Source organism: Mangifera indica, unplaced genomic scaffold (genome assembly GCF_011075055.1).
Source record: "Mangifera indica cultivar Alphonso unplaced genomic scaffold, CATAS_Mindica_2.1 Un_0085, whole genome shotgun sequence".
Classification (NCBI taxonomy): domain Eukaryota; kingdom Viridiplantae; phylum Streptophyta; class Magnoliopsida; order Sapindales; family Anacardiaceae; genus Mangifera; species Mangifera indica.
In genome coordinates, this window is record NW_025401177.1 from 28,063 (window position 1) to 52,728 (window position 24,666).

A 24,666-nucleotide genomic window follows, 5' to 3' on the forward strand; every position below is an offset into this window, starting at 1 on the left:
TTTTAACTTTACTTAATTGATTGTTTTATTTTTGTTACAAGTGAACCAGATTCAGTTCAATTTTAAAGCAAAGTCGGCTGATGACCCCCAATTCATTGACCTAATTGTGTAAAGTTGCGAATTTTGTGCTTGTTTATAAAAAGATTTACATCGGGAATATTATAACTAAAAAATAATAAAATTATATGTATAATTTATATAAATAATTTTATATATAAATAATGATATATTACTATAAGATTAGATATTATTTATTTTTAATTTTTAATAATTTAATAATATGATGATATATTATTATTTATATATATAATATTATTTATTAAAAAATAAAGACGAAATTTATAATTCAGTGATTAGTTTAGTAAAACACGGTTTGGAGTATGATTCAAACATTAATCAAGAGCTTAGGATTCTCTTTTGCTTCACAACTAATCTTTACTTGTGCAGACTTACAAGCTAAATCTGAAAAAACAAAACCCAACTGAAGGTATCCTGACTTTATGTTCACATTTAGCATATGACCACAATGACCTCAGGCTTCCAGAACGACTTACACACATAATTACTCCTGCAAGGGTAGATTTGGAAACAATAGAATTCCAACGTGATTTTCCCGTGTACAGGTACAACCGGAAACCAGCAGGCTGCACCGCCCACACTTTCTCTCTCCGCGTATTATCAGAATTTATTCGTATTAAGTAGCTTCACGCTCTGCATCATTACCATCACTGCAAAATTAAACACCAATCATCTTTTAAGCTTTGTTCTTTCTTCTCGAAATTACAGCTACAAATTCAAACTTTTTTCAGCTTAGTTCTGCTTATTTGCAACTATCACTAAGAAGATGCCGAAGAAAAATGGTGATGTTTCTCGTAGAGCATGGAACTTGTTACGTGCAGCATTGTTATGGGCAAGAAAAGGGGGATTGTTTAAGAGACGTTTGATGATGGAACTACGTGTGCTTCCAAAATTCATCAGAAGTTTAGGTCACAATACTCCACCAGACCAAATTTATTATGGAGAGCGGGAGCTTTCCTTTGACAAGACACCCATTTTCAAAGTGAAGATGCATCGTCTAGCTTCCATGAGATTTCTTATTCCTTGCATAGACCCGCCAGTTGACTTTGATTATGATTTTGATCTTGATGATGATGATGAAGATGGAGATGGTTACGATTATGGAAGAAAGAGTTACTTGGAAAATGAAGAACAAGTAGTAGAAGAAGAGAAAATTCCATTAGAGGAACAAGGAATTGATCTGAGAGCGGAGGAGTTCATAGCTAAGTTTTATGAACAAATCAAAATGCAAAGACAGATTTCATATTTGGAGTACAATGAGAGCCTAAATAAAACCACAACTTGAGTTCACCATCTGTTTCTTCTAGTAATTTGTTCATTATTTCGTCATTTTGTAGATAAAAGCTTTTATTGTGCTCAACTGTTTACAAATAAACCATTTATGTATGTATTTTCAAGAGAGTGAATATATAATTCATTAAATTATTTAATTTCAGAGTTAATCAATTTGCACTTGGCAAGAGGGTTGAACATCACATAACACATTCTTACAACTTTTTTCCCGCCCCGGACGAAAATCAATCGAAAACGGGAACAAAATTCTGAAATTGAAATACAAAAGAGTAACTAAAGTACAACAAAATTTTCTTAAACACACCCCAATTCTTCATACTGGGAGTGTGGCTTGCATATGATATCTAAATGAAGGATGGATAGGGAAGAAAAATTCAAAGCACTGTATCACAACCTGCACATAAAAAGAAAATAAAATAAAAAAGAAATCGGAGCTTTGCGCTGAAATGGTGCATGGTAAGTTTGCTTCTAAATGCAACTACATAGAAGAATCAACATCCATGAACATTAATCCACTATAAAACATGCACCTCTTTGAGCTTATCAACATAAAATACGTTCTGAATACAGATGACACGATTCTAATAAAAGAACTGGGCATCGCCCTGAGACTTACAAGCCTCAGTTGCATCCCTGCTAATTTATGTGCAAGGAAACACACTCTAGATTTATGAATTACCAACCCACACATCACTAATTCTAATGATGATCAATCATATTATTAGGGTTTGAAGTGTAAGATGTTTCAAACCAAATGCTTAAGCAAAATGTTAGGAATATATTTGAGCTAAACTCGCTTGAGCTCAACAAATTTTACTAACTTTAATAAATTATTTTTAGAAAATATTTTTTCAAATTTATACTTTCTAATAATAAAAAACATGGAACATTAGATTGTAATGAAAAAGGAAAAAAATAAGTTTATTTATAATAAATAAAACGAGTAAAATACATCTAAGTTATTTGAAAGTTTTTGGAATTTGGTTGAAAGCTTATTTAATCTACTAACTTTCGGATTATAACTTTAATAATCTAAAAATATGTTTATAATCCACAATTAAATTAATTACATAAACTATCCTAAACATGTCATAATTGATTATTTAATCTGATAATCCAATATTCTAGATTAAATAAACTATACTAAACAGGCACTAAATTAAGCCTAACTTATATTTTGTATGAAAGAAGGCAAGAAATGCTAAGAATTCCTCAGATTGTTTGTTCCTTCAGAACTGGCTTACCTATTAACTGTAAGAACATGATGTAGAAACCTCTAGATAGTAAAAAGTTGCAGATCAACTTCCGTTCTGATGTGTATTAAGATAGGCTTCCAACTGCTTTGTTGCCGCCAATATCAAACCTGCAATTGCAACGGCATTTTGTTAACTGGATGTAGATATTTACACTGCCCTACATAGCCTCCCATATAAAAGCACAGGTCAACACGTCTACTTCAACTACCACCCTGTTCTCTTTTAAATGCTATCAATAAAATAAACCGGTTATCTTCAATAATCTTTTGATTAAAAGTTAGTGAAAGAATGGTCCCAAATGTTAAGACATATTATTACACTATTTTCGCTCAAAATTATTCTTTATAAATATCTCCTATTTTTAAAGGGAAAGACTAGCGAAAGAATTAGAAGAAAACCAATGCTTCCAACCACACAAGGGAGATAACCTTCACAGTCTCCCTTGATCCTTCCTTTATCTACAAAAATGAAATATAAGATTAACCCAACGATACTGTGATGAATTCTGTACACCATGGAATACAATGTGGGTTCTAGGAGAGGATATAAAATAGAATGGAGAAGAAGGCTCATACATAGAATAATAAGTACCTAAAAACAGAGGAGATGGCCTCCCAGGTCGTGATTTGAACTCTGGATGGAACTGAACTCCTACATAATATGGATGACCTGGAAGCTCCAAAATCTGCAGAAATGAACAGAAGAACAGAACTTCAAAATTGAATAATTTGGGTTAAGCACAAACTAACTTCTCAATCTAGCAAACAAAACCAACAAAATATGCCCAAGCTCATTAACCCTCAATGCATGTGAAGGGGATGGCACCAATAAAAATGAATATTAGTTATCAAAGGCAATCACAGTTTAAATATTATGACTGATTCAACTTCGTCATATCACAAACATGTTTCAGGTTTAGCCTGGATTTTTATCACCAGAGAAGAATACCCACCTCCATTCGTTTTCCAGTTTCATCCTTCCCTACAAATTTTAGGCCAGCTTCTTCAAGAAACCCAACTACCTCTGGGTTCACCTGCGGCAAACAGGACCAAAGCATCATAGTGCAAACCAGAAATTATGCACACAGTACACCAAACAGCTTTGCCCCTTTAAGAGTGGATTTTAAAACTGACCTCATATCTGTGGCGATGCCGTTCATTCACATATTCTGGATTAGAATACCTAGCAAGCAAGAGAAACTACAGTGGGCATGCATAGCAGTAAATGAGAACACATCGAACTATCCTCTTTGGATAGCAAGTTACTGACTGATAAGCAGCAAAAATGGATGACAAGACTATCCTAGTGGCCTAAGGTCCACCACATGGGTTCCCTAAGGTCCAGTAATGGCTCCAGCATGCATTGATGTAGTGTAATAAAGAAATATGGAAAAGAATGAATGGTAAAATTCTATATTGCATTAAAGCAAACTTCCTGAAATTGGAAAGTAGCAAATCACATACAATTTTGAAGAAATGCAATCATGGGTCTGAAATAGCGTTTTTCGAGAACCTAGTCTCATTGTGCTTCCCATATGAGTTCTCGAACCCTGCATATGGATACAAAACAATAGATAATATAGTTTGTGAGGTAAGTGTAACATATCACAATAAATAGAAAAATTAGGTGAGCAGTAGAATTCCAACCTCAGGCATGAAAATAACAACATGATCTGGACTCTGGGTATCAAACTCTGCACTGTTTGCCCTTTCTAAACCCAGAACCTAGAAACAATTAACTAGAGGCAATCAGAGAATGGCTACCAAATGATCTAAAAATGAACAGTGAACAGAAAAATCAAACCACTCACAGATCTAGCAAACTCAATTACAGAAATCTGCATGCCCAAGCATATCCCAAGATAGGGTATATTATTCTCTCTAGCATACTTTGCAGCCAATATCATTCCTCGCACACCACGATCTCCAAATCCTCCAGGAACTAAGACACATTCTGCATTCTGCAACAAATGGTTACCACTATTAGTATAAAATACATAAATACTTCAAGATCTTTTCTAAGACCATTACACAAATAAAATTATATTGGGGAGATTCTTTGTCTAAAAAAATTATTAAAAAATGAAAAAAAAGCTAGAACAGCTCAGAAATCTGAATGTCAGTGTGCGTAAAGCTCACTACAAAAGTGATCAACAAATCCAAATATGGCACCATTTTGGGAATTCGACAGAGTCATTCTGGTTGGTCTTAAAATATATAATCTGATCAGAATTAAGCTGAATAAGATAAGCAAAGAAATAAAATTGCCATAAGGCTTACCCTCAAAGTCTCCCAAGCAGTAGCATGTGCTTCAGGTGTCTGCAAATGCAGACAAAAGAATTATACAAGTTTATATTATTTAAAAAATATACAAGAACAAAAGATCAACATGAATGCAAATGGTACTGTTTAGTACCAAGTTTGCACTATCATCTTCAAGATCAGAAGCTGCAATCCATTCAATTGATGGCTTCAGGGAACATGCAATGCAGGCATGCAGAAGGGCCTGCACTCATAAGCATAGCCATAAGAAAGTTTGTTATGTGTAGACTATACACTAAGCAACCTAACCAGACTACCTAGCTCAAAGTTAAAAGCAAAGTTAAAAATATAAAAAGCATACCTTCACAACAGACAGATACGAGTCTGCAAGGCCAACATACTTTCCAACCATAGCAATCCTCACCTGTCATAACAGCATGTTTTTGTCTCAAGTACAAGAGAAGAATATTCAATATAAGGATTACAAGCTAACCATATACATTATAACATATATGGATAAGGTTGCCTTCAGGCTAAAAAATGATTAAGTTATAAATAAAGTATTACTAACAGAATTGGTGATATTGTCAAAAGTCTCGGCCATCTTTGTCCAAGCTTGTAAATCTGGAGGTGCAGCAATGCTGAAACGGGTAATTGAATCTGTTAGTAAACAAATCAACTGTGCTGCCTTGAGTGTCTAGTTTTCCCAAAATAGCAATGTCTTGCTCTTTAAATATTTAATTAAGTTTGATTGGTGGCAACCCAAACATGGAAACTAATTACAGATATAATCAATGCACCAACCCATGTTTGTGTATGAACAGGCACAAAAAACAGATAGAAAAGTTGTTAGACAGCATCACATAGATTGCTTCCCTTAGATTCATTTCTCTGAAAACTTCTGAGGTCAGTAAAGGCTCTGATCTGAAAATTAATGTCTTATCATAGAGAAAAAAGTTGAAACAAACACTGACCTGAGCAAATTTAGCTGTTGTAGAATTGAATGATGAGCATTTTGATTCTGAAAAAAATACCCATATCAAAAATATTAATTGGATGTTGATAAAACAAACAGGAAACAATTAGTTTAGGAGGAACCATAGAAGAGTCAGTAAACGCACTCGAAGTAAGAGAGGAATGTGCCAAATGTTTGGAACATCATGAATATTGAGAATATTAGCAATCTGGGAGAAACCATAAAATATAAGATGACAAATCAATTAAACAGAATCTGATCAAAAGTCAAAGAAACAAACTTCAACACAATTTACCGGGACATGGCAGAACTGAGAAAGTTTCTCCTTTGTATTTGCCAACAAAGGCTGCAATAGGATAGCCAATTAAAGAAATTTCAAGTGTTAACCATCGTTTTAACTATTGAGACGATTTGGATTAGAACACATAAAATTTAAATCATATTATCCCAACCAATAATTAGGTAGCACAATAATTTGGTGCATCTAAACCACAATAAAGCAAACGGTTGTTATCAATATAAAACATCACATGCATGTGGGTAACAGACAAGGAAAGAGATGAACCTGGGCAGAGCGACATGCCAACAAATGAGGTGTCAACCCTAATGCTCTCAATTCCCTAACACTGTGCTGTGTAGGCTTAGTTTTCTAATGAAAAAAATGTGACAGAGAAAAATTAAAGAGAATAAAGCAAGAATGAGAGAATAATGAGCCAAATACTGAAAAAAGAAACAATTTCAAGGCAAATATATAATGAATTTCAAGTAATATTATAAACAATAGGACAATATGAACAAAGAAAATATTGTGGTATGAACTTTGGAAGAACCATACTTAAAAAACTAGCTGTTGAAATTGAAAAGTCCAAAGTCATATAAAATCCACACCAGAAGCTCATATTTTCCAATGTAGGATCCAAGTCTCATACTTTGTACTTGAGATCCTAACATACCATCACGCTCTGCAGCCCCGGCGCCCACGTAGGCTAATTATGTGCTAGCTTCCGACTAGCCTGAGGTGAACACTACAATGTTGGTGTTATCATCTGCGCCGCACGATTGCAACTGAGAGACATGATGGTGGCTTTGATACCAAATGATATGAACCTTGGAAAAACCACACCTCAAAAGCTAGTTATTGAGATTGGATAACCCAAAACCATATAAATCTCACTCTAGAAGCTCGTACTTCTTGATATGGGATCCAAATCTCATACCTTGTACTTGAGATCCTAATATATTGCATATCTCATATAAATGTTTGCAGAAAATTATGGAGTATTACTTGCTCGCCAACGACACCCAGCACAGGTATTAGGCTCACGTGAATGAGACAAAAGTTATCTGGACCTGAGGGAATAGAAAGTTAAAGTAAGAAAACACTGCAAAATATGTTGGAGATTATAACCCAGTGCATATGAAAAGCACATGATTGCACATCAAAGAAATAATTTCTGAGTTTCCATTAAATTGGTGAACAGTAAAATATTGCATTAATACATCTAAAAAATTGGAAAGATTCATCTATGTGGCACAAAATCATCCACATATAATGATAACCCAATTATTAAACCATTCAATCAAAATCAATTATACCATCATGTAAATAATACATCATATTTCATTAGACTTCTTAAAAATGTACAGGACATAATTAAGTGTCTATATGAATCTAAATAACACATAAATTTATCATAATAAGCGCAACTTACCAACTGAAAAAGATAGCTGTCGCAAAGCCTCAATGAATGGCATTGATTCAATGTCCCCTGGAAAAAACAAGTGTCAACCAAAACAAGAAATCACCAATTTTTTGTGCACCATAAGTCTCTTTTGTATCAGGAAACTCTTACCAACAGTTCCCCCCAACTCAATCACACAAACATCTGCCGGTCCCTCTTTACCATCCACAGGAATAGCAGCAACAGACTCAATCCAATTCTTGACGGCGTCTGTGATGTGTGGAACCACCTGGAATCCACCCAAGAGTGGCAAAAATCTAAGTCACCAGTGTTTTTTTAATACAATTAAAATATAAGAAAAACATTTTTCAGCATAAGAAGCATTACCTGAACTGTCTTTCCAAGATAATCACCTCTGCGTTCCTTCTCAAGGACAGACTGATTTAAAGTGAAGAAGATTGGTTGTTTTTAGTAACACAAACAATTAAGTGGACTTCATACATTCTCATTTATATTTATAAATTCAAGCACCTGATATATCTTTCCAGTGGTGATGTTGTTATCTCTAGTAAGAGTAACATCCAGGAATCGTTCATAGTTACCCAAATCTAAATCCACCTATATAAAATAAATAAATAAATAAAGTGATAACTTGTAGCATACTGCTTGATATATTATATCCATAACTTCCGAAATTATCATGTATGCCAGAGTGTATACTATTAAAACTTCTTGACAAGTAAAATTTATATCGAAGGATAAGGGAAAACCTCTCCACCATCGTCAAGAACAAAAACTTCCCCATGTTCGAAGGGAGACATGGTACCAGCGTCCGTATTAAGGTAAGGATCTGCCAGAGATAAAAGATAGTTACAACAATTGACATGCAAAAAGAAAACTAAATAATGAACTTAAAACAAAAGGAATAGTTCCGATAAAGATTCCGGTTAAGGTTCAAAACAAGAAAAAAATTAGTGAGTTCATAGAAAAAGCAATTAAATAACTGAAAATGAAAGACAAACACAGACTTCCAATATGAAATGAAGCAAACTAAACCAACCTCGAGCACAAATATTAAATTTAGTAAAGCAACAACGCTTTCAAAAAAAAAAAAAAATCGGATTCCAACAAAAATTTTGCACAAAAATGATATCAGAAATTAAAAAAAAGAAAAGGAAGAGCAGAGAAGAGAACCAATTTTGATGGAAGTGACTCGAAGACCGCAGGCCTTGAGGACGACACCTATGCTGCTGGCTGTGACGCCTTTACCCAGACCACTCACTACTCCTCCTGTAACCAGGACGAACTTCATCTTCTGTATTTTGAGCTATTACAGTACTAGTCTCAAATGTATCTCTGTGGTTTGTAGACCAAGTGTTTATGCTTATGTGTTAGCGGGAAAAGATTAAAGAAGAAGATTGCACACGAGCCCCCTCCTTGGCTCCTGAAAAGGTCGCTTTTCGCTTTTAAACAAACCTAGAAAGAAAAATTTTGGAAGTTTTGGCTTTCAATCAACGCCGCCTTATAGATCAACTCTATGCTGCCACGTGAACATTTACAGCATCTGTCTTTTGGCTTTCTTTTGATTAGTCAAAACTCCTTTCTAATCTAGAATTAAAATTAAATTTATTTAATAAAGACTAAATATATGTTTTACTTTCAACCATAATCTTTTACTAATAAAAATTTTTTTATTGACCATAGGCATATTCTTACAAAAGATGCCCGCAACTTGTTGATATTTCTTTTGCCTTTTACTGGTTACGTCATTAGGATTCCGACATCATTGATTTATATGCTTCAACTGGCTCCACCCTTTTTTGATTCTTAAACGTGCATGGTGCTATCGCGGTAGAATAAACGAAGGTATTATCCCATGCATTTTCCTAAGACTGAATAAGCACTTTAATTGGCTGAAGAGATAATTATAAACAGCAGCTCAAGCTCAGGTGCATAACAGAAGAAAAGAGCATCCAAACCAGAACCCTTTGGAAACGGTAGAGAAAAATAGACTACCGTATGCGACTTTCATCCCGTGTAAGACACTCATTCACATCTCTCTACCCGGAAATGCACTTCTTAACGTAGCTATTAAGATTTCAAAACCAGCAGGGCCCAAAAGATAAATTTGAGTGACAAAAAATATGAAATCCTTAATTCGATAATATGGGATTGAGATCCATCACTTACATATCAAAATCAAACCCAAATTCGGTCGCTTTAGAAGAATAAAAATATTCAATTCTGAAAGGACTATCCAGCTGAAATACGGTTCCTTTAAAAGGATAAAAAGAGAAATCAAAACCTATAGCTGATTGAATCAGGCCTCCATAAAGTGGTTTATTGACTAGACAAAGAAATTTATCTATTACTTTTTCTTCACCAAGTTGCCTTGCCCAAATTCTCTTAATAATGAAGAAATTATAATGTTCATCAAATTATAGTAGGAACGTAATAAAGTAGTACGGCTTCCCCATTTGTTTATAATGGAAAATAACATAAACTTATCCAGTACCATGGTCTCACAGAGTTAGAGTCTCCATACTAGTTGCTTGATGAACAGCTTATCCCACACAAATCTTCGGATGATTTGTTAATTCCACACAAAAATATTACAAGCAAGAGGTTCCAGAAGAGAAACTGTCTAAAGCCATAAACAAAAAATTCTTATACCTCCAACACTGAAATTTTACATAATTCTTTGAAATTCATCAGTATCGGATTAAAAGAAAGGATCGAGAAAGTTTTGGGAAGGCCATATTTGTTCCTTCACTAACATATCCACCTAACTCTATTGCTAGCAATCTCCAGGTGATCGGGAAAAGTAGAACAATATCAAAGTTGGGACAGCCAAAGCAATCACAAAATAAAGGTAAAAATTCGGGGCTACACAGATGCATACATAAGTCATTACAGTAAAAGAATCATGGAACAAACTCAACTCTGACAATAATAACAGTAGACTGGCAAAATCTGTTGCTAAAGTGATTCCATACAATTGGAAGATAATTGTGTTCGCAGGCGGGAGCCATTCACAACATTAAGAATGAGAAACACAACAAGAGCGGAGCAACAAGACAAGATGAAGAAGAAAAAGGAGATTGACAATCACTGAGGAAATATGCAAAATGAAGAGGATTGCAATCAAATCTAGAAATTATTATAAACAAATGAAATTGATTTTACTTCCAAACTCATCTCTGATATTACTTAAAATCACAATTCATGTTCCATTTACCCGGAAAAAAAATCCCGACTCCGAGTAAAAATTTTAGTATGTGATACAATACTAATGGGTATTATGAAGCAACAAAAGTTAAAAGAGCCAAAATAGACAATAAAATCAAAAGTATGACAGCCCCAAAAACTCTATAAAGGGGCGAATTGAGATTATTGAATCAGATCTTTCAAAGTATAAGCCGACCATAAAAGGATTCTACCTTGCTTGCGAAAAAGCCGCAAACCTCAGTCTACCAAGAAGCCTTCTTGATGCCATTCAAAAGACCTTGGGATGCTAAACTACGAAAAACAATACGAGACATTCGAAATTTCTCGTATACGGCACGAGGTCGGCCAGTGAATATACAACGGTTTCTTACTCGTGTGAAGGAACTGTTTCTTGGCAACTGAGACAACTTACAGAGATATTTCTCTCGGATCTCAGAAGGAAGATCGGTATCTCTGTGAAGAGCTTTGTAAAGCTTTCGCTTCAATTCATATTTAGCAGAAAGCAATCTGCGTTTGTGGTCCTCTATATTTCGCTTCTCCGAAACCGTACTCATGCTCCTCCTGAATTCAAAAGCATATGAAGTTTTTCCTATACAGAAAAAAAAAAAAAAATACAGCGAAACTATGAAATTACCAGAAGTTCACGCACTGGGAAGTCATGCTGAAGATGTTTTGCCGGGCGAGAGCCATGGATGCAGACAGATTCATCTGTTGTCAGTGGGAGAGACGATTCGTCTCGGACGAATAGAGGAGCAGGGTTTTGCGATTATCTTAATTTGGATGACCGACTGTAACAGATCGATAGAAGCCCATCAAGTGGCCCAAGCCCAAAATAAAGCCTCGGCTTTTAATTTAAAAATAGAAAGACAGGGGAATATGGAAACTATAATTGAAAAAAGAAAAAAAAGGTTGTATTATGTATATAATTTTATATATAAATAATTATATATTATTATATAATTATATAAATAATAATTAAAAATTAAATAATATTTAATTATATAATAATATATTATTATTTACGTATGAAACTATGTTTATAAATTATATATACAGTGCTATTGAAAAAGAAATGGACGCAGGAAGTGCAATGTACCCACTGATGATGATGATGATGATGGGTGATGAGTCTTGCATAAGAGAGGGATCACATGCACAAATGCACATGCATTCTCCTCGTTCAGAGCGCTCTCTCTGCACACTGCAGTCTGCAGCACAATAATTGCTTGTCGCACAAGCCACTAGTTACTTCTCTCACCCCCGCAACGGCCACCATCTTCCTTTCAACTCTTCCGTTTTCTATAATGGTTCTTCTTCCCAATCCTAACCCAAAAAATGACGAGCCAGAACCTAGTGATGGCTCTATCGAAACGCAGCGTTTCAATGAAGACTTGGACTCAACATGTTCGACGCCCTACGTTAGCGCTCCTTCAAGTCCGGGCCATGGAACCGTCACAAGTGGCTACTTCTTCAGTGCGCCGGCCAGTCCAATGCATTTTGTGCTATCTTCGGTTTCTTCAGCTTCGCGTCATTCCGCTGAGTCATCCATCTTGTCGACTCAGTCTGACTTCGAGTTTGAGTTCTCTTCTCGGTTCTCGAGCAATGGTTTTTTAGCCGCAGGATCAATGAGCTCGGCTGATGAGCTGTTTTTGAATGGTCAGATTAGGCCCATGAGGCTTTCGTCTCACTTGCAGAGACCTCAGATCTTGGTTCCTCTTATAGATCTGGACGTTGAAGAGGATGAAATGGGTGATCATAAAGACGTGGAAGAGTCGGTGAAAAGAGGGAGAGATCTTAAGCTTCGTTCTAGATCTCTCCACAGAAAAGCCAGATCTCTGTCGCCGTTAAGAAATCAAGAGTTTCAGTGGCACGAAGAGGATATTAACGTTGAGAGAGATATTAGTGAAAATGTTGAAGAGTTGCAAGAGTATGTGGAGAGAAAAGAGAGCGAAGCTGTATCAAATGAAACGACACCATCATGTTCTGCTTCTTCCTCCAGGTCTTCGTCTTCTGGTAGGAACTCGAAGAAATGGATATTTTTAAAAGACCTTTTGTACAGAAGCAAAAGTGAAGGAAGAGGAAATGGAAAGGAGAAGTTCTGGTCTTCAATTTCTTTCTCTCCCAAAGATAGGAAACGCACTTCTTCTGATTTAACTCTATCTAAAGAAGAGAACCCTCCTCCTCATCCTCCTGTTGAAGTGCAGGACGATCAGAAGCAAAAGCAGAAGCAGAAGCAGAAGCAGAAGCGAAACGAGCAAGGCTCGACTAGGAAAACGGTTAAAGGGAAATCGGCTAACGGTGTAGCCAAACGCAGAGTCCCGCTGTCAGCGCACGAGTTACATTACACGGCGAATAGAGCTCAAGCTGAGGAGTTGAAGAAGAGGACTTACTTGCCGTACAGGCAAGGTCTGTTTGGTTGCTTGGGGTTTAGTTCCAAAGGATACGGTGCGCTCAATGGATTGGCCAAGACACTGAACCCGGTCTCGTCGAGGTAGTCATGTCACCCGATGAACTTCTTAATTGTTTGTACATATGCTTCGCTTATCGTATTATTAAATAATTATTATGATGTAATATATTTGTATCGGCTGTATTACTTTTTAGAATTCTTAACGTTTTTATCCAGGGGAGAAGTTATGTTTGGAATCATCGTGTTGTGATTTTGCTTCTTAAGCTGATGGAATATTGAAGTACTTGATATTAATGCCCTTTACCTTTAGGGTTGGTTTGGTGAATGTGTTATTATCAAAATAAAGATTCTATTTTTAAGATAGAATATTTAAAATATTATTAAATATAAATAATAATTATATTTGATAAAATTTAATAAGTATAAATAATTATTAATTTTGATTAAAATAACAAAAAATATTAATAAATTATTTTATTTAAATATTTTTATATTATTTATTATATTAATTAAAAATAAATTTATTTTTTAAAAAAATTAATAATTAATTATAATAAAATCAAGATTATTTTGATAATATTTTAATATTTAAAATAAAAATAATAATTTATTTGTATTTATATTATTTAATATATCAGAAATTAAATAAAATAACCGGAGATAAATTATTAAATTAATTTTTAAATTTTAGAATTAAAGGACCCTTAACATTATTGCTTACGGTAGATGTGACATTTTTGTGAATTAATCTCTGGCAATCTTCTTCATTTAGCTGGCCCAGATGGGCTTGTTTTTGTTCGGCGAGCTGTTAAGTGTCTAGTATTATCCAATATCCATGTCAAATTTAGATTGTATCTAATTAGCCCCACGAGGGTGACTTCTGTATTGTTCGGTATGGATATGACAGTCACAGCCTTCAAAGGGTTTCTATGTGTCCTTTCTGGTTTGGGTTTTCTTAATACAAATTTTTCTTAGTTTGAGTGGCAAACAGAAAGTATAAATATATGAAAATGGGCAAGGTTAAAACTTTTGATTTAGGTAAATATTTTGGACTTAATAAAGTTTGCTTTTGGTAGGCAAATATGGGTTATTTGTTTTGTTTCTTAGGTTTGGAAAGAGTAGCAAGTAATTTTATATTCTATTAGATATTATAATTACCATGAAAGATACTTTCGACAATTTAAGAGGGCCGAAAGATATATTCCCACCAAAGGTATGCTGCAAACTCAAATTAATATTTGTTAAAGTATTAAAAACTCAAATTTTCACTTATGAATAATTAAAATTAACATAAAAAATTAGTTCTAAGGTAAAATCGATAATATATTAAAAATTATAAAATATAATCTATTTTTTCTTTAGATTTAAAAAATTAACAATTTTTTTCAGAATTAAACTTTAAAAAATCTTATTTTCCCTCTTGCTAGGTATCCATTTTTAGTGAGTTTTCTCCAATCATCTTTCTCTCTTTGATGATCTTCTCTTCCTTTCCCTTTCTCCAAAGTTTTTGTTTTTGGCGAAAATGTATCAATGATGAGGACAACATCGTCATCAAATGTGATGAAGACGTTATTTTTGTTAAAGACGAAGACTCTAGAGAAGATAATTGGAGGAAGAAAAGGTCAAAGAAAAATTGTCAGAAAGAGATGGGATTTTGTAAAGTTTAAGGAGAAACAGTTAGTTTTCTAAATTTATAAAAAAAATAGATAATATTTTATCATTTTTAATATATTATTAATTAAATAATAATTTTATTTTTAAAATTAATATTTTTAGATTAATTTTAATCATCTGTGAATAAAAGGTTAGTTTTTTTATTACTTAACAGATTTCGGTTCATATTTATATCGTACCTTGGGAAAAAACTCTTTTGGCTTTTAAGAGACGATAATATTATTGGTATAATCAGGCGAGGTCCCCACTGCATTATTGTGTGCCCAAAAGTCCAACACACTCATCCTTACTCTACTCTCTCTAGTACAGCCTTCCAATTAATTGACTGTAATAAAGCCTATATTTATCCGGCGACTGTTATAGAATAAACCTACAGGAGTTTAGTTTGTGGTTTTTAAAAGTTGGTAATCATAGTAAGACTCAGAAATTTGGACGGTGGTGGTGTTGAGCCCAGCCTTGTGATCCACTGGTAACTCAGGATTCAGTTTTCATTTTGGAATTTCATGACGCTGCGATGACTTTCTGATAACCGCCATGGACACGCGCAACTCCAGCCAATAGAACTCAATGAGTTGAAATCAGAAAAAACATTTGAAGGATTCGTCGTCTTCGATAAGGACAAGAGATTGAGTGTGGCATTGTTTAATCAGTTATCCAATGAATCAATTATTTTGGTTCTGCTCCGCTAACTTATATGGCTCAACCACTCTTCTGTTGTATTTGTTGAATATAGGGTTAGATTTGAGTTGAGTCAGTTTGAACTCAGTTGGATCGAGTTTGAAATAAGCTAACCTTAGTTGAATTCGATCGAGCTTAAATTTAAATTGATTCGATTCGAATCTAATCTGATATTCAACAAATACAGCAGAAGAGTGGTTGAGCCATATATATTACCAAAGCAGAATTAAAATAATTGATTCATTGGATAACTGATTAAACAATGCCACACTGGCCTTAGTCGAGCTCAAATTCAAGCAACTCATTAGATTTTTTAATTAAAATTTTTGATACAAAACGATGTCATTTTGATTAAAAAAACGAGTCGAGCTCAAATTCAATTCGATCGAGTCCAAAACAAGTCAGCCTTAATTGAGTTTGAACTCGACTCAATTCGAATCTAACCTTAATTAAATGATTTACACTACATTTGACATAAGGGTTAATAAAATTAATGATTTATTAAAAATTTTGAAATAAAAATTCAAGTTTAAGTCTTTATTATATTTATAAAATTTTAATTTATTTAATACAAGAGTTATAGATTTGAGTTTGAATTTTTATTATCTTTATAAAATTTTAATTTATAAATATAAATTTTTATCACATTTATAAAAACTTTAATTTATCTAATATAATAATTTTAAATTTTATTACTATAATTTAAATTTATTTATCTAATAAATATAGATAAATCTCGGTTAACCAAAAAAAAAAATTGTACCATATTTCTCTACTTTTTGCCAATGTTTTGCCATTCCAGGCAATCGAGTTGTACAATTACAATACCAAGAAAGCGACGTCGTTTATTCCAGGCCCGGAGATGGAGCGGTTCTTTCTACCAGCTATTTTCTTTAAAAAACGAAATAGAAAAACGCTACTCACCGACAAAAAAAGGAAACAGAAGAACGTAGTTTTTTTTCTCATTTCCCTTGTGCGTAAGCATAGAAGAAAACATAGCACATAGATACCTGTGTCTGTCTCCATGGCGGAGATTTAGTAAATATTTCGTTAATTGATGTAAAATTAAAATGAAATGAGATGAAGGTAATTGAAGATGGGTTCAGAATCGAACTCGACTACTACGTCAACATCATCTCCATCCTCAACTGGGAAGCGAAGTAGAGATCCAGAGGATGAAGTTTATCTTGACAATCTTCGCTCTCACAAGCGTTACCTAAGCGAAGTTTGTGCCTCTTTTTTCTTAATTTTCATTTTTTTATAGGGTTTTCTTAATTTTATTAATTCTGGGTTATCAAGGGATTCGCATTTTGTGCCCTCTTTTTTCTTTTTGTTGTATGAGAACTTTTTTTAATTTTTAGTTTTTGGCTGTCGATGTTATCTCTCAAAGTTTCGGGATTTTTTTTTACGGGATTGATGGTTTCAGTTTCAGATATCTAGTTAGTTTATCCTACAGTTAAAACGTATTTATCGGGGAAACTTTATTTGTGCAGATAATGGCTTCCAGCTTAAATGGATTAACTGTCGGAGATCCACTTTCAGAGAATCTCATGGAATCGCCGGCCAGGTATGAGAACTATCTATCTTAATCTTATGTTGCAGCTAACAATTAAAAATGAAAATCACTGATTAGGAATGGTGGGTTTGAATTGAGTTAGAGACACCAACCTCGCTTCGGTTGTAGAGAAATTTCAATCTACTGTATTTGTCATTTGGCTGAAAGACGTTTTCCTTGAAGCAGATAATTAAAATAAGCCGACTCTTACATGGTAATGACACTTTACACTCTGTTTTCTATAAGTTTATGGGGTTGGCAAGAATGTAATTGCATGTCAATGAAATGAGGGTGTGAGCTCTAGTATCTGATTTATTTGAGCTGAGATTTCTCATTTTGGAGTGTCCAGTGGCCCTATGCTGCCTTGAGAAAGGTATCATTATGGGTTCTCCTAGCTGATGTGATTGTGAAGTTCTGGGGCAATGTAGGACGGCTTATTGTTGTACTGATTATTAACCTTCATTGTGTGAGATGCCAAAATTCATTTTCCTGATTGTGCAGTCCCTGAACAAACACTTATTGACAAGTCTAATTAAGTGCAAGTTTCTGAAGGAGAAAGTTGTAGGAATATTTTTGTTAGATTTCCTTGCCGTGCATGTGTGCTAGCAAATGCTGTATTAGTTTAGCTATAATGTTTGCATGTGATTTGTGTGGTGACCTCACATATGATAAAAGTGGATCAAGTCATGGTTTATAAGATGACATTATCCAATGGACTAGTATTGTGGATTATCATTTTTTATGTGATAGTCTTGGTTTATTATGTGACCCACAACCAGTGGTGCTAGAATGAATCAAGGTTCTCATCATTTATGATTGTGTGAGGAAGAATATTGCTACCATAGAAATGAATTGGATCTTGCATCTGTAAGAGTAGGTAGGCAACATCTTCTAATAGACTAATCTTTCGAGTAGTTAGTGAGCAACTAGTTTGTGAAAAGTCACTTTCTTAACTTGTTCCTTTGAAAATGAATATCTGAACCATATTTGATAATGAGCCATCTTCAAACTGTGGTTCATTTGCACCCTATCTAACCATGCAAATAATGAGCCACACTCAGCTGTTGTCTATTTTCTAAAGACAAATTCTTTTCTGCCTATCTTCAGTAATAATTCTTGTTTACTATGTTGAGTCGTCCCATCGCACTCATTATGATTTTTTGAATTGTATGTATCCAGGGATGAACTTCCCATGCAGTATTCACCAATGTCTGAAGATTCTGATGACTCAAGATTTTGCGAGGCCCATATACACAATTGCTTATCCCAAAGTGATAGCCTGCCCACCCGTCCAATTTCTCCGCACAGGTACCAGAGGCCACTGAGTGGGTTCTCTTCTGCTCCTTCTACCAGTTCATATCCTTCACATAACTGTTCTGTTAGTGGCTCACAGCCACGTCAGCGAGGCTCGGATTCTGAGGGCCGGTTCCCATCATCACCTAGTGATATATGCTACTCAGCTGACTTGAGGAGAGCTGCGCTCTTGAGGTCTGTGCAGACGAGAACACAGCCTCCTGGCATGCCATCTTTTGAACAGGAACCTGTTGAGGAGCAGCCGTGCTCATATATCAAGTCTTTAGTTGATGAGAGGGAGTATCAGATTGAGTGTTCTTCACTGCCAATGTCAGAGCCTGAATTTAGTCAGGAGAAATCGTGCAGAGTGCTAAACTTGAATATGAAAGCACAAGAGTCTCGGGGCTAAATGCTTCAGGAACCGAATTCTTCAAATCTGTGCTAACCCTCATTTTGTGAGTTTTTGAAAATTTTTTTTTTTGGTAGCAGGTGGATGGCTTTCCTCGGTGTATCTCTAGTCTCCATTGCATAGAAAATAGATGAGGCTTGTAACTAGCGATACACTTGTTTACCTCAGTAATCCGTTAATGTTGAGCTTCTAACCTGACCGATTTTCAAATCCTTTATGTCGTAAATCGATCACGTATATTTACCCATTTGCTATAATGATATTTTTTCAATTCTCTCCCATCTAGATTTATGATCTCTCCTGTTAGAAGTCATAAGATCCGAAGGAAACTTCTTTTTAGTTCATATTTTTGAGAATGGATTTTTTTTCATAAATAGTACAAAGTCAAAAGTGTCGACGGCTTTTCCCTTATATAATGTCTCTGGTCTTACCCTGAATACGATACCTTATATTGGCCATCATGTTATAGACTGGAATACTTTGAACACAGGCTTTCAGTCTATCTTAGCTACCTGACTTTGACGTAATGAAAATATGACAACAAATAATTGCCTGTGGAAAATATACTCCATCTGAAAATTGAAAATGTGTAAACAAAAGTAGCGTTCAATGAAGACACTAATTACTTGTACTACTCTTAATAAAGGGATCCGCTTTTCAGTACCGCACAGATGGGCTCATTTAATAACATTAAAGGCCTATAGATCATCAGTGTTAGAAAACCTCTGCTCAAATCAATTTTATGGTATCATCAGGCAGCACTGACCCACCAATCTCCATCAAACAGATTAAAATTAACCACTGTCCTGTGTGAGATGACAGCAATACAATGGTCCGCTTAATCAAGCAAATGCTGATAGAATATTTTTCTTCAGGGTGAATTCGTCTGCCTTCACTGGGCTGATTGACTGGACCCAAAAAAAAAAAAAAACATGATCTCATCATATTTCAATTATCTTGAAGGTTTTATAAAAGAATAGCAGTTAATCCCCTACATCTTAAAACAATATATTACTACCTACATAAGGTAATTTGTGGCAGCCACCAAAACTAAACCACCTATTTCGTCAATCTTCACATGTTAAATGGTATAAAGTATGTGCTTTATGAGATAACAGTCAATAATCTCACCTTGTCAAGCATGCGCTGAAGCCTATCAATCTCCTTGTTGGCATACTCAGAACCCTTGTCCATATAATTCTTTGCAACTTTCAGGTAAATCTTTCCATACCTAGAAAAAGGACACAATATAACTTAAATCTAGGATCCAAGTGGTTATTAGCAAGAAGTGCTAGTTTGAGCAGAGTAAGAACAGAATATAAGTAGTAAGCACCAATAAAATTGACATAACAGTCCTGACACATAGGAGTCCATCAATTATGAAGTAAAAGACGACTTAATACTAGATTTATAAGTCAATATAAGACAAGTACCTTGCAGTGGAACCCTGTAGCTTCCCAACTTCCTCTTCTATCTTGGCAAAAACTGCCTTCTTCTCATCACTGCTAGCAGCTACAAACTCCTTTACCAAAGCATCCAGGTTTGCAATTATACCAGCCTATTGAAAATTTGATAAATCAATATACAAGTAAATTATCATATAAAAACTATCATGTCATTTAAGTCATGAGTTACTACTTTTGATGTAAGCTGTCCTTTTCCATCACGACTGGTACCACACTTTTCATTGATGAAAGAGACAAAGTCGTCTAAATCTCTGTCACCCTCATAATCTTCACCAGCTTTGTTGCTCTTGGGGAAGAACTTCAATGTAGGATAACCACTTACTCCATACCTGCATACAGAGAAATAGCCTCCATTTAGATTTTAATGATGGGAAAGCATATTTGAGGCTAAATGAGCATATAAATTTAAATCTCCACTTACTTTTCAGCCAGATCCTTGTACTTGTCGGCATCCAGATTAGTAATTACCACATCTTCTTCCATCTTAAAAGCTGTGGCCACCTTTTCATATGTCTGAAACAACCAGACAGTACAAATGGTTAGTGAGACAGAAGTAACAGAGACAAGTTATTCACATAAATAGGCAACCCATACTTACAGGAGCAAGGTTTTTGCAATGACCACACCTGAAAGTGGTAAAATCCAGAAACCATTTAATCAGAGCACAGTTATTTAGGAATAAAAACAAAAGAAAACAAAACCCATTGAAAATAAAATTTTCAGGAGCAAGAGGACATTAATTAAAGGAAAAAGAATATATATATATGTGTGTGTGTGTGTGTGTGTGTGTATAAGAGAGGAAGAGAGAAAGAGAGAGAGAGAGCATCCATTACTCACCAGGGAGCATAAAACTCAACCAAAACGTCTTTGGACTCATCCAAGACTACCGCATCAAAGTTATCAGCTGTTAGCACCACAACATTGGATGGAACAGCAGCTATCTTCACATTGGTCCCTGTCAATAATTTATATCAGTAAGACACACACTATACATAATTTTTGCATATAAAACCATGCATGTTGCAGATGGGGAAGGCTACTACCAAAAGATGGCTGGGTACTTGCATAAAATACAAAAATATCTATGCAGTGCTTCTAGAATCATACCTTCTCCATAAAAAGAAAATTAATTTTTACACTGTCTAATATTATGGAAGAGCAGTCAAAAGGACAAAACTTGTTGAAAAACGAGCTAAACGTTTATGATTTCTTCGGTTAAAATAATTGTAAAAAGGAACTTTGTTGACATTACCTCCTTCACTATTCACAAACTCGGCAAGAGACTCTACTGTACGTGGCCCTTCATACCTGGAAAGTTCCAATTTTAAATGTACCCAGCAGACAAAGATGCAGATCTTAAAGGAAACAAAGAAATGAACTGAAAAATGGCATGAACTTTATTAGAGCGCACTCACTTTTTGGGTTCCAAAGATCCCTTAGGGAACCATTGAATTGTTGGGTACCCTGAAACCCCATATTTGCTGCATATGCTCTTCTGCTCATCACAATCCACCTACACCACCACATAAACATATAGAATGTCAAGAAAGAACAAATGAGTTTATAATAAATAAAGCGGGGGCAAGAAGTTAAAGTTTCAGGTAAAACATACTTAGATCAGTTGCATAAAATATATCATCATAGATAATAATTGTTCAGGTTAAGTTAAGAATACTATAAAACAATAACTAAGAAAAGAAATTTAAAAGCAGTCTCAACATCTTAATAATATTAAACAAGGAGGAGCAGCAATTGTTGATGAGCTCACCTTGCCAATCAAAACAGACTTAGCTTTCTTAAAGCTTGCACCAAGCTTCTCATATTCAGGAGCAAGCTTTTTACAGTGCCCACACCTGTCACAGTAAACATAAAACATATTCAGGAATGTAACCTTAAGTTAGACAGCTGCCTTTCAAAGTCCACCAGAAAGTATTACAAAAACAGCAAGAAAAAGTTCTTGGAAACCTTCATAACATTTTACCAAAAAGAAAACATCACTTTAAGGACTCTTGAGAATGTTATGCTTGTTCCCTAGCAAAGCCGCCTTCCACTCGCTAAAAGAAGAGACTTTATCATATAGACATAGTGAATTGTTCAATGTTTGGACGCTGACGGAAATAGTTTCTCCCTATTATCAGTTATCAATGAAAATTGAAGAGAATACTTAATGTTGATCTATCATTCTCTGGAGTTTATTGGAAATTCTGCTTAAAAAAGCTCGATAGCTATATGGTCTTTCATTTACCTAATCTACCTTTAGCATTCAATCACTCGCAATTTAACGGAATTTCTGCTCGATAAAGCTCGACACTGATATGCAAATATCTAAATAACGTTAAATTTGGAAGACGCGCCGCTTTGAACGATGCCTAACGATCGTCCATTAAACATTGACCAGTAAGTTAACATCCCAAAAAAGGTAAAAAAAAACAGATCTACAAAATAAATAATGAGGATCGGCATGAAATGGTATACTAACGATAAAACTAATGATTCAAGAAAGTGTAATAGACTTACCAAGGTGCATAGAACTCAACAAGTGCTCCTCTATCTTGGCCAACCTCCTTATCGAAGTTTTCCTCTGTTAGCACAACGACATCTTCAGCTAGAACTGATAGGAACAGCAGGGTTAGAGTCCCAAAGGCCAGCCAGATCCGATTCTTCTCCATTTTTCCCTTCGTTGCACGAGTTTTTATTTCTGGTTATATTCGAACTTTATGTGGGAGTGGGAGGTCTGAGTTTTCAATGGTCTTGTTGGATTTTTAGATGGGAAAGGCTAAAAAGTGGAGAACTCCATTTATTTTCCATGCGCACAACCTTTGTTTCGCTTATGTGGCGTTCTACTATTTGTTCGCGGGACGTGGAAGTTTGAGGGAACTGTAGGTTCGTTGTCTTTCATTGGCAATTGACAACTATGGGGCGGTAACTCTGCAAATGAGGGTTCGAGACGGCACTGGATCAGCCCGCCCCTATTGTATCTGATAAATAACAAGGCCTGGCGTGCCACAGCGGCTGTCCTAAAAAGGCTCACAAAAATGTAAGCTTTGGCGGGCCGTTCAGGTCCATCCACAGCAGTTCAGAGCACTTCAGAAATCCTCAAAGGCCAAGGCCGAACCCAGGCGTGTAACCAGGAAGCTTAACACTAAAAAATGTAGGGCTTAAATCCCAAAGGGAGCCCTTGCAGAAATTCTCAAAGGTCAGCGTCAAACCCAAGCCTAAGGGGGTTTAGAATTAGTTTTCAACCAAACAGCAATAGACACGCCTCGGTTAGAACCTCATTAGCTACCCCATTGCCCCAAAGCGCAAAGACACCTTGTCTAGATGATTTGGCTCTCCTTATATTCTTCTTCCACAACAGTGTATGTTTATTCCTTCTCATGTGGGACAAGATCACCAGAGAAAATTGACAAACTTTTAGTTTCAGTTGAATCAGTATCCATCGTTGATAATAATTTGGACCTTTCTCTCTGTATGTTAACTTAATCCTGATTTAAGTATGACTTCGAAAGATTAGCTCTTTATGTGAATTTTTACAGCTAGTATTGGTTCTATATGGTCCCTTGTGGGAGAAAGCTTCAGAGCAGCCAGCAATATATAAAAGGAAACATTATTTGTAAATACGATCAGTAGTCATCTCTGAATTTTGTTGATGCAAATGCAATCAATTCCAGTGTTTAATGCAGATGACTTCAATCCTTTTGAAAGAGGTAGAGTAAAAGGTAAAGCTAATAGAGGACGAAGTATTCAAGTTCAAAGCAAAGACAATGAAATTATGTAAGTGTTATAGAACAGAGATTTTGAGTAGGTTTCAGGTCACATTGGTTGGCCTAACTGTGTGATTTATTTTGTGTAAACTAAATAAAACAAACCAATCCTAAATTCACAAGATCTACACACAAAATATAAAATACTGAATTGAATTGTAGAAATATTTGAATCTTCATACAATTTGAATCTGTAAAGTTATCGATAATGTAACTTAATATTTTATTTCATAAACCTCTCTAAATGACAACTTTAAAAAGGTAAATTATACTGTAACCATATTGCATTAAGTTTTGAAGCAAAAACCTAGCTAATAAATATTGACCCATCAAAGTTCAATAAACTTCAAACCCACATTTATTTTGTTCACTCAGAGTATAATACTTAAGTAAATTAAACTTATCTTTATTGAATACTTAAATTTATCTTGTACACTGACATTGCATTATTAAATTCCCTGATTTTATTAAACAAAAAATATAATTACTATTAGCCCGCATCGGGAAATTCCTGACATTAAGTAAATGGATGAGCCTTAAGGTTGGTTGGTAGGTTTTTACGAGTGCCTTAACTGGAAAATCTTGGCATCAATAATTATGTCTATCAAACTTTCTCTTAATTTCGGCACGCCCTATTAACTCT

The 24,666-nt window shown here is 35.0% G+C and overlaps 6 protein-coding genes and 1 non-coding gene across 9 annotated transcripts; 3 read left to right on the forward strand and 4 right to left on the reverse strand.

The window, feature by feature from the left end:
- The first annotated feature begins 702 nt into the window (after window positions 1-702).
- Window positions 703-1,508, forward strand: LOC123207524. The gene has a single exon (XM_044625027.1). It carries the CDS (start codon window positions 845-847, stop codon window positions 1,361-1,363), a length of 519 nt encoding a protein of 172 aa, XP_044480962.1. The 5' UTR covers window positions 703-844; the 3' UTR covers window positions 1,364-1,508.
- On the reverse strand, window positions 1,469-9,150 carry LOC123207522 (CTP synthase-like). 3 transcript variants are annotated; one of them, XM_044625022.1, is made up of 24 exons: window positions 8,741-9,146; window positions 8,317-8,396; window positions 8,078-8,164; window positions 7,934-7,984; window positions 7,718-7,835; window positions 7,577-7,633; window positions 7,150-7,214; window positions 6,430-6,513; window positions 6,160-6,210; window positions 6,010-6,072; window positions 5,863-5,909; window positions 5,460-5,529; window positions 5,250-5,312; window positions 5,043-5,132; window positions 4,907-4,945; window positions 4,438-4,587; window positions 4,274-4,351; window positions 4,091-4,176; window positions 3,761-3,809; window positions 3,580-3,660; window positions 3,219-3,312; window positions 3,026-3,085; window positions 2,616-2,734; window positions 1,469-1,765 (listed from the first exon to the last, which is right to left on the reverse strand). In XM_044625022.1, the coding sequence occupies exons 1-23, from the start codon at window positions 8,856-8,858 to the stop codon at window positions 2,670-2,672; spliced, it is 1,746 nt and encodes a 581-aa protein (XP_044480957.1). In that variant the 5' UTR covers window positions 8,859-9,146; the 3' UTR covers window positions 1,469-1,765; window positions 2,616-2,669. The 3 variants fall into 3 exon arrangements, with proteins under 3 accessions (XP_044480957.1, XP_044480959.1, XP_044480958.1); XM_044625024.1 differs by lacking the exon at window positions 6,430-6,513 and having other exon boundaries at window positions 8,741-9,150; XM_044625023.1 differs by lacking the exon at window positions 3,026-3,085 and having other exon boundaries at window positions 8,741-9,134.
- Window positions 9,151-10,726: 1,576 nt separating this feature from the next.
- LOC123207525 (ribosomal protein S14, mitochondrial-like) lies at window positions 10,727-11,569 on the reverse strand. The gene is made up of 2 exons (XM_044625028.1): window positions 11,409-11,569; window positions 10,727-11,335 (listed from the first exon to the last, which is right to left on the reverse strand). Exons 1-2 carry the CDS (start codon window positions 11,480-11,482, stop codon window positions 11,017-11,019), a joined length of 393 nt encoding a protein of 130 aa, XP_044480963.1. The 5' UTR covers window positions 11,483-11,569; the 3' UTR covers window positions 10,727-11,016.
- A 279-nt stretch (window positions 11,570-11,848) lies between these two features.
- LOC123207523 lies at window positions 11,849-13,509 on the forward strand. The gene has a single exon (XM_044625025.1). It carries the CDS (start codon window positions 11,926-11,928, stop codon window positions 13,267-13,269), a length of 1,344 nt encoding a protein of 447 aa, XP_044480960.1. The 5' UTR covers window positions 11,849-11,925; the 3' UTR covers window positions 13,270-13,509.
- A 2,932-nt stretch (window positions 13,510-16,441) lies between these two features.
- LOC123207533 lies at window positions 16,442-19,003 on the forward strand. Its single transcript, XM_044625043.1, has 3 exons — window positions 16,442-16,761; window positions 17,030-17,103; window positions 18,271-19,003. The coding sequence occupies exons 1-3, from the start codon at window positions 16,633-16,635 to the stop codon at window positions 18,791-18,793; spliced, it is 726 nt and encodes a 241-aa protein (XP_044480978.1). The 5' UTR covers window positions 16,442-16,632; the 3' UTR covers window positions 18,794-19,003.
- Window positions 19,004-19,341: 338 nt separating this feature from the next.
- Window positions 19,342-23,013, reverse strand: LOC123207532 (protein disulfide-isomerase like 2-1-like). Its single transcript, XM_044625042.1, has 11 exons — window positions 22,777-23,013; window positions 22,028-22,112; window positions 21,675-21,772; window positions 21,512-21,567; window positions 21,097-21,214; window positions 20,858-20,885; window positions 20,681-20,772; window positions 20,432-20,588; window positions 20,227-20,351; window positions 19,925-20,024; window positions 19,342-19,701 (listed from the first exon to the last, which is right to left on the reverse strand). The coding sequence occupies exons 1-11, from the start codon at window positions 22,926-22,928 to the stop codon at window positions 19,636-19,638; spliced, it is 1,077 nt and encodes a 358-aa protein (XP_044480977.1). The 5' UTR covers window positions 22,929-23,013; the 3' UTR covers window positions 19,342-19,635.
- A 401-nt stretch (window positions 23,014-23,414) lies between these two features.
- LOC123207535 lies at window positions 23,415-23,569 on the reverse strand. The gene has a single exon (XR_006500374.1). It is a non-coding gene; the product is annotated as a U4 spliceosomal RNA (small nuclear RNA).
- Window positions 23,570-24,666: the final 1,097 nt, after the last annotated feature.

What these genes read in the sequence shown, in the direction of transcription:
- LOC123207524 (XM_044625027.1), top strand. Translation starts at nt 845, where the DNA reads ATGCCGAAGAAAAATGGTGATGTTTCTCGTAGAGCATGGAACTTGTTA.
- LOC123207532 (XM_044625042.1), bottom strand. Translation starts at nt 22,928, where the DNA reads ATGGAGAAGAATCGGATCTGGCTGGCCTTTGGGACTCTAACCCTGCTG. An exon ending in GTTTGTGAATAGTGAAGGAG is followed by an intron (nt 21,215 to 21,511) that starts GTAATGTCAACA and finishes AATTATTGACAG; the next exon opens with GGACCAATGTGAAGATAGCT. An exon ending in CTACAGGGTTCCACTGCAAG is followed by an intron (nt 20,025 to 20,226) that starts GTACTTGTCTTA and finishes TCCTTTTTCTAG; the next exon opens with GTATGGAAAGATTTACCTGA.
- LOC123207522 (XM_044625022.1), bottom strand. Translation starts at nt 8,858, where the DNA reads ATGAAGTTCGTCCTGGTTACAGGAGGAGTAGTGAGTGGTCTGGGTAAA. An exon ending in GATTGCATTTCTTCAAAATT is followed by an intron (nt 3,810 to 4,090) that starts GTATGTGATTTG and finishes CTTGCTTGCTAG; the next exon opens with GTATTCTAATCCAGAATATG. An exon ending in TTGTGTGGTTGGAAGCATTG is followed by an intron (nt 2,735 to 3,025) that starts GTTTTCTTCTAA and finishes TTGCAATTGCAG; the next exon opens with GTTTGATATTGGCGGCAACA.
- LOC123207533 (XM_044625043.1), top strand. Translation starts at nt 16,633, where the DNA reads ATGGGTTCAGAATCGAACTCGACTACTACGTCAACATCATCTCCATCC. An exon ending in ACAAGCGTTACCTAAGCGAA is followed by an intron (nt 16,762 to 17,029) that starts GTTTGTGCCTCT and finishes TTATTTGTGCAG; the next exon opens with ATAATGGCTTCCAGCTTAAA. An exon ending in CTCATGGAATCGCCGGCCAG is followed by an intron (nt 17,104 to 18,270) that starts GTATGAGAACTA and finishes GTATGTATCCAG; the next exon opens with GGATGAACTTCCCATGCAGT.
- LOC123207523 (XM_044625025.1), top strand. Translation starts at nt 11,926, where the DNA reads ATGCACAAATGCACATGCATTCTCCTCGTTCAGAGCGCTCTCTCTGCA.
- LOC123207525 (XM_044625028.1), bottom strand. Translation starts at nt 11,482, where the DNA reads ATGAATCTGTCTGCATCCATGGCTCTCGCCCGGCAAAACATCTTCAGC. An exon ending in TCCCAGTGCGTGAACTTCTG is followed by an intron (nt 11,336 to 11,408) that starts GTAATTTCATAG and finishes TTTTGAATTCAG; the next exon opens with GAGGAGCATGAGTACGGTTT.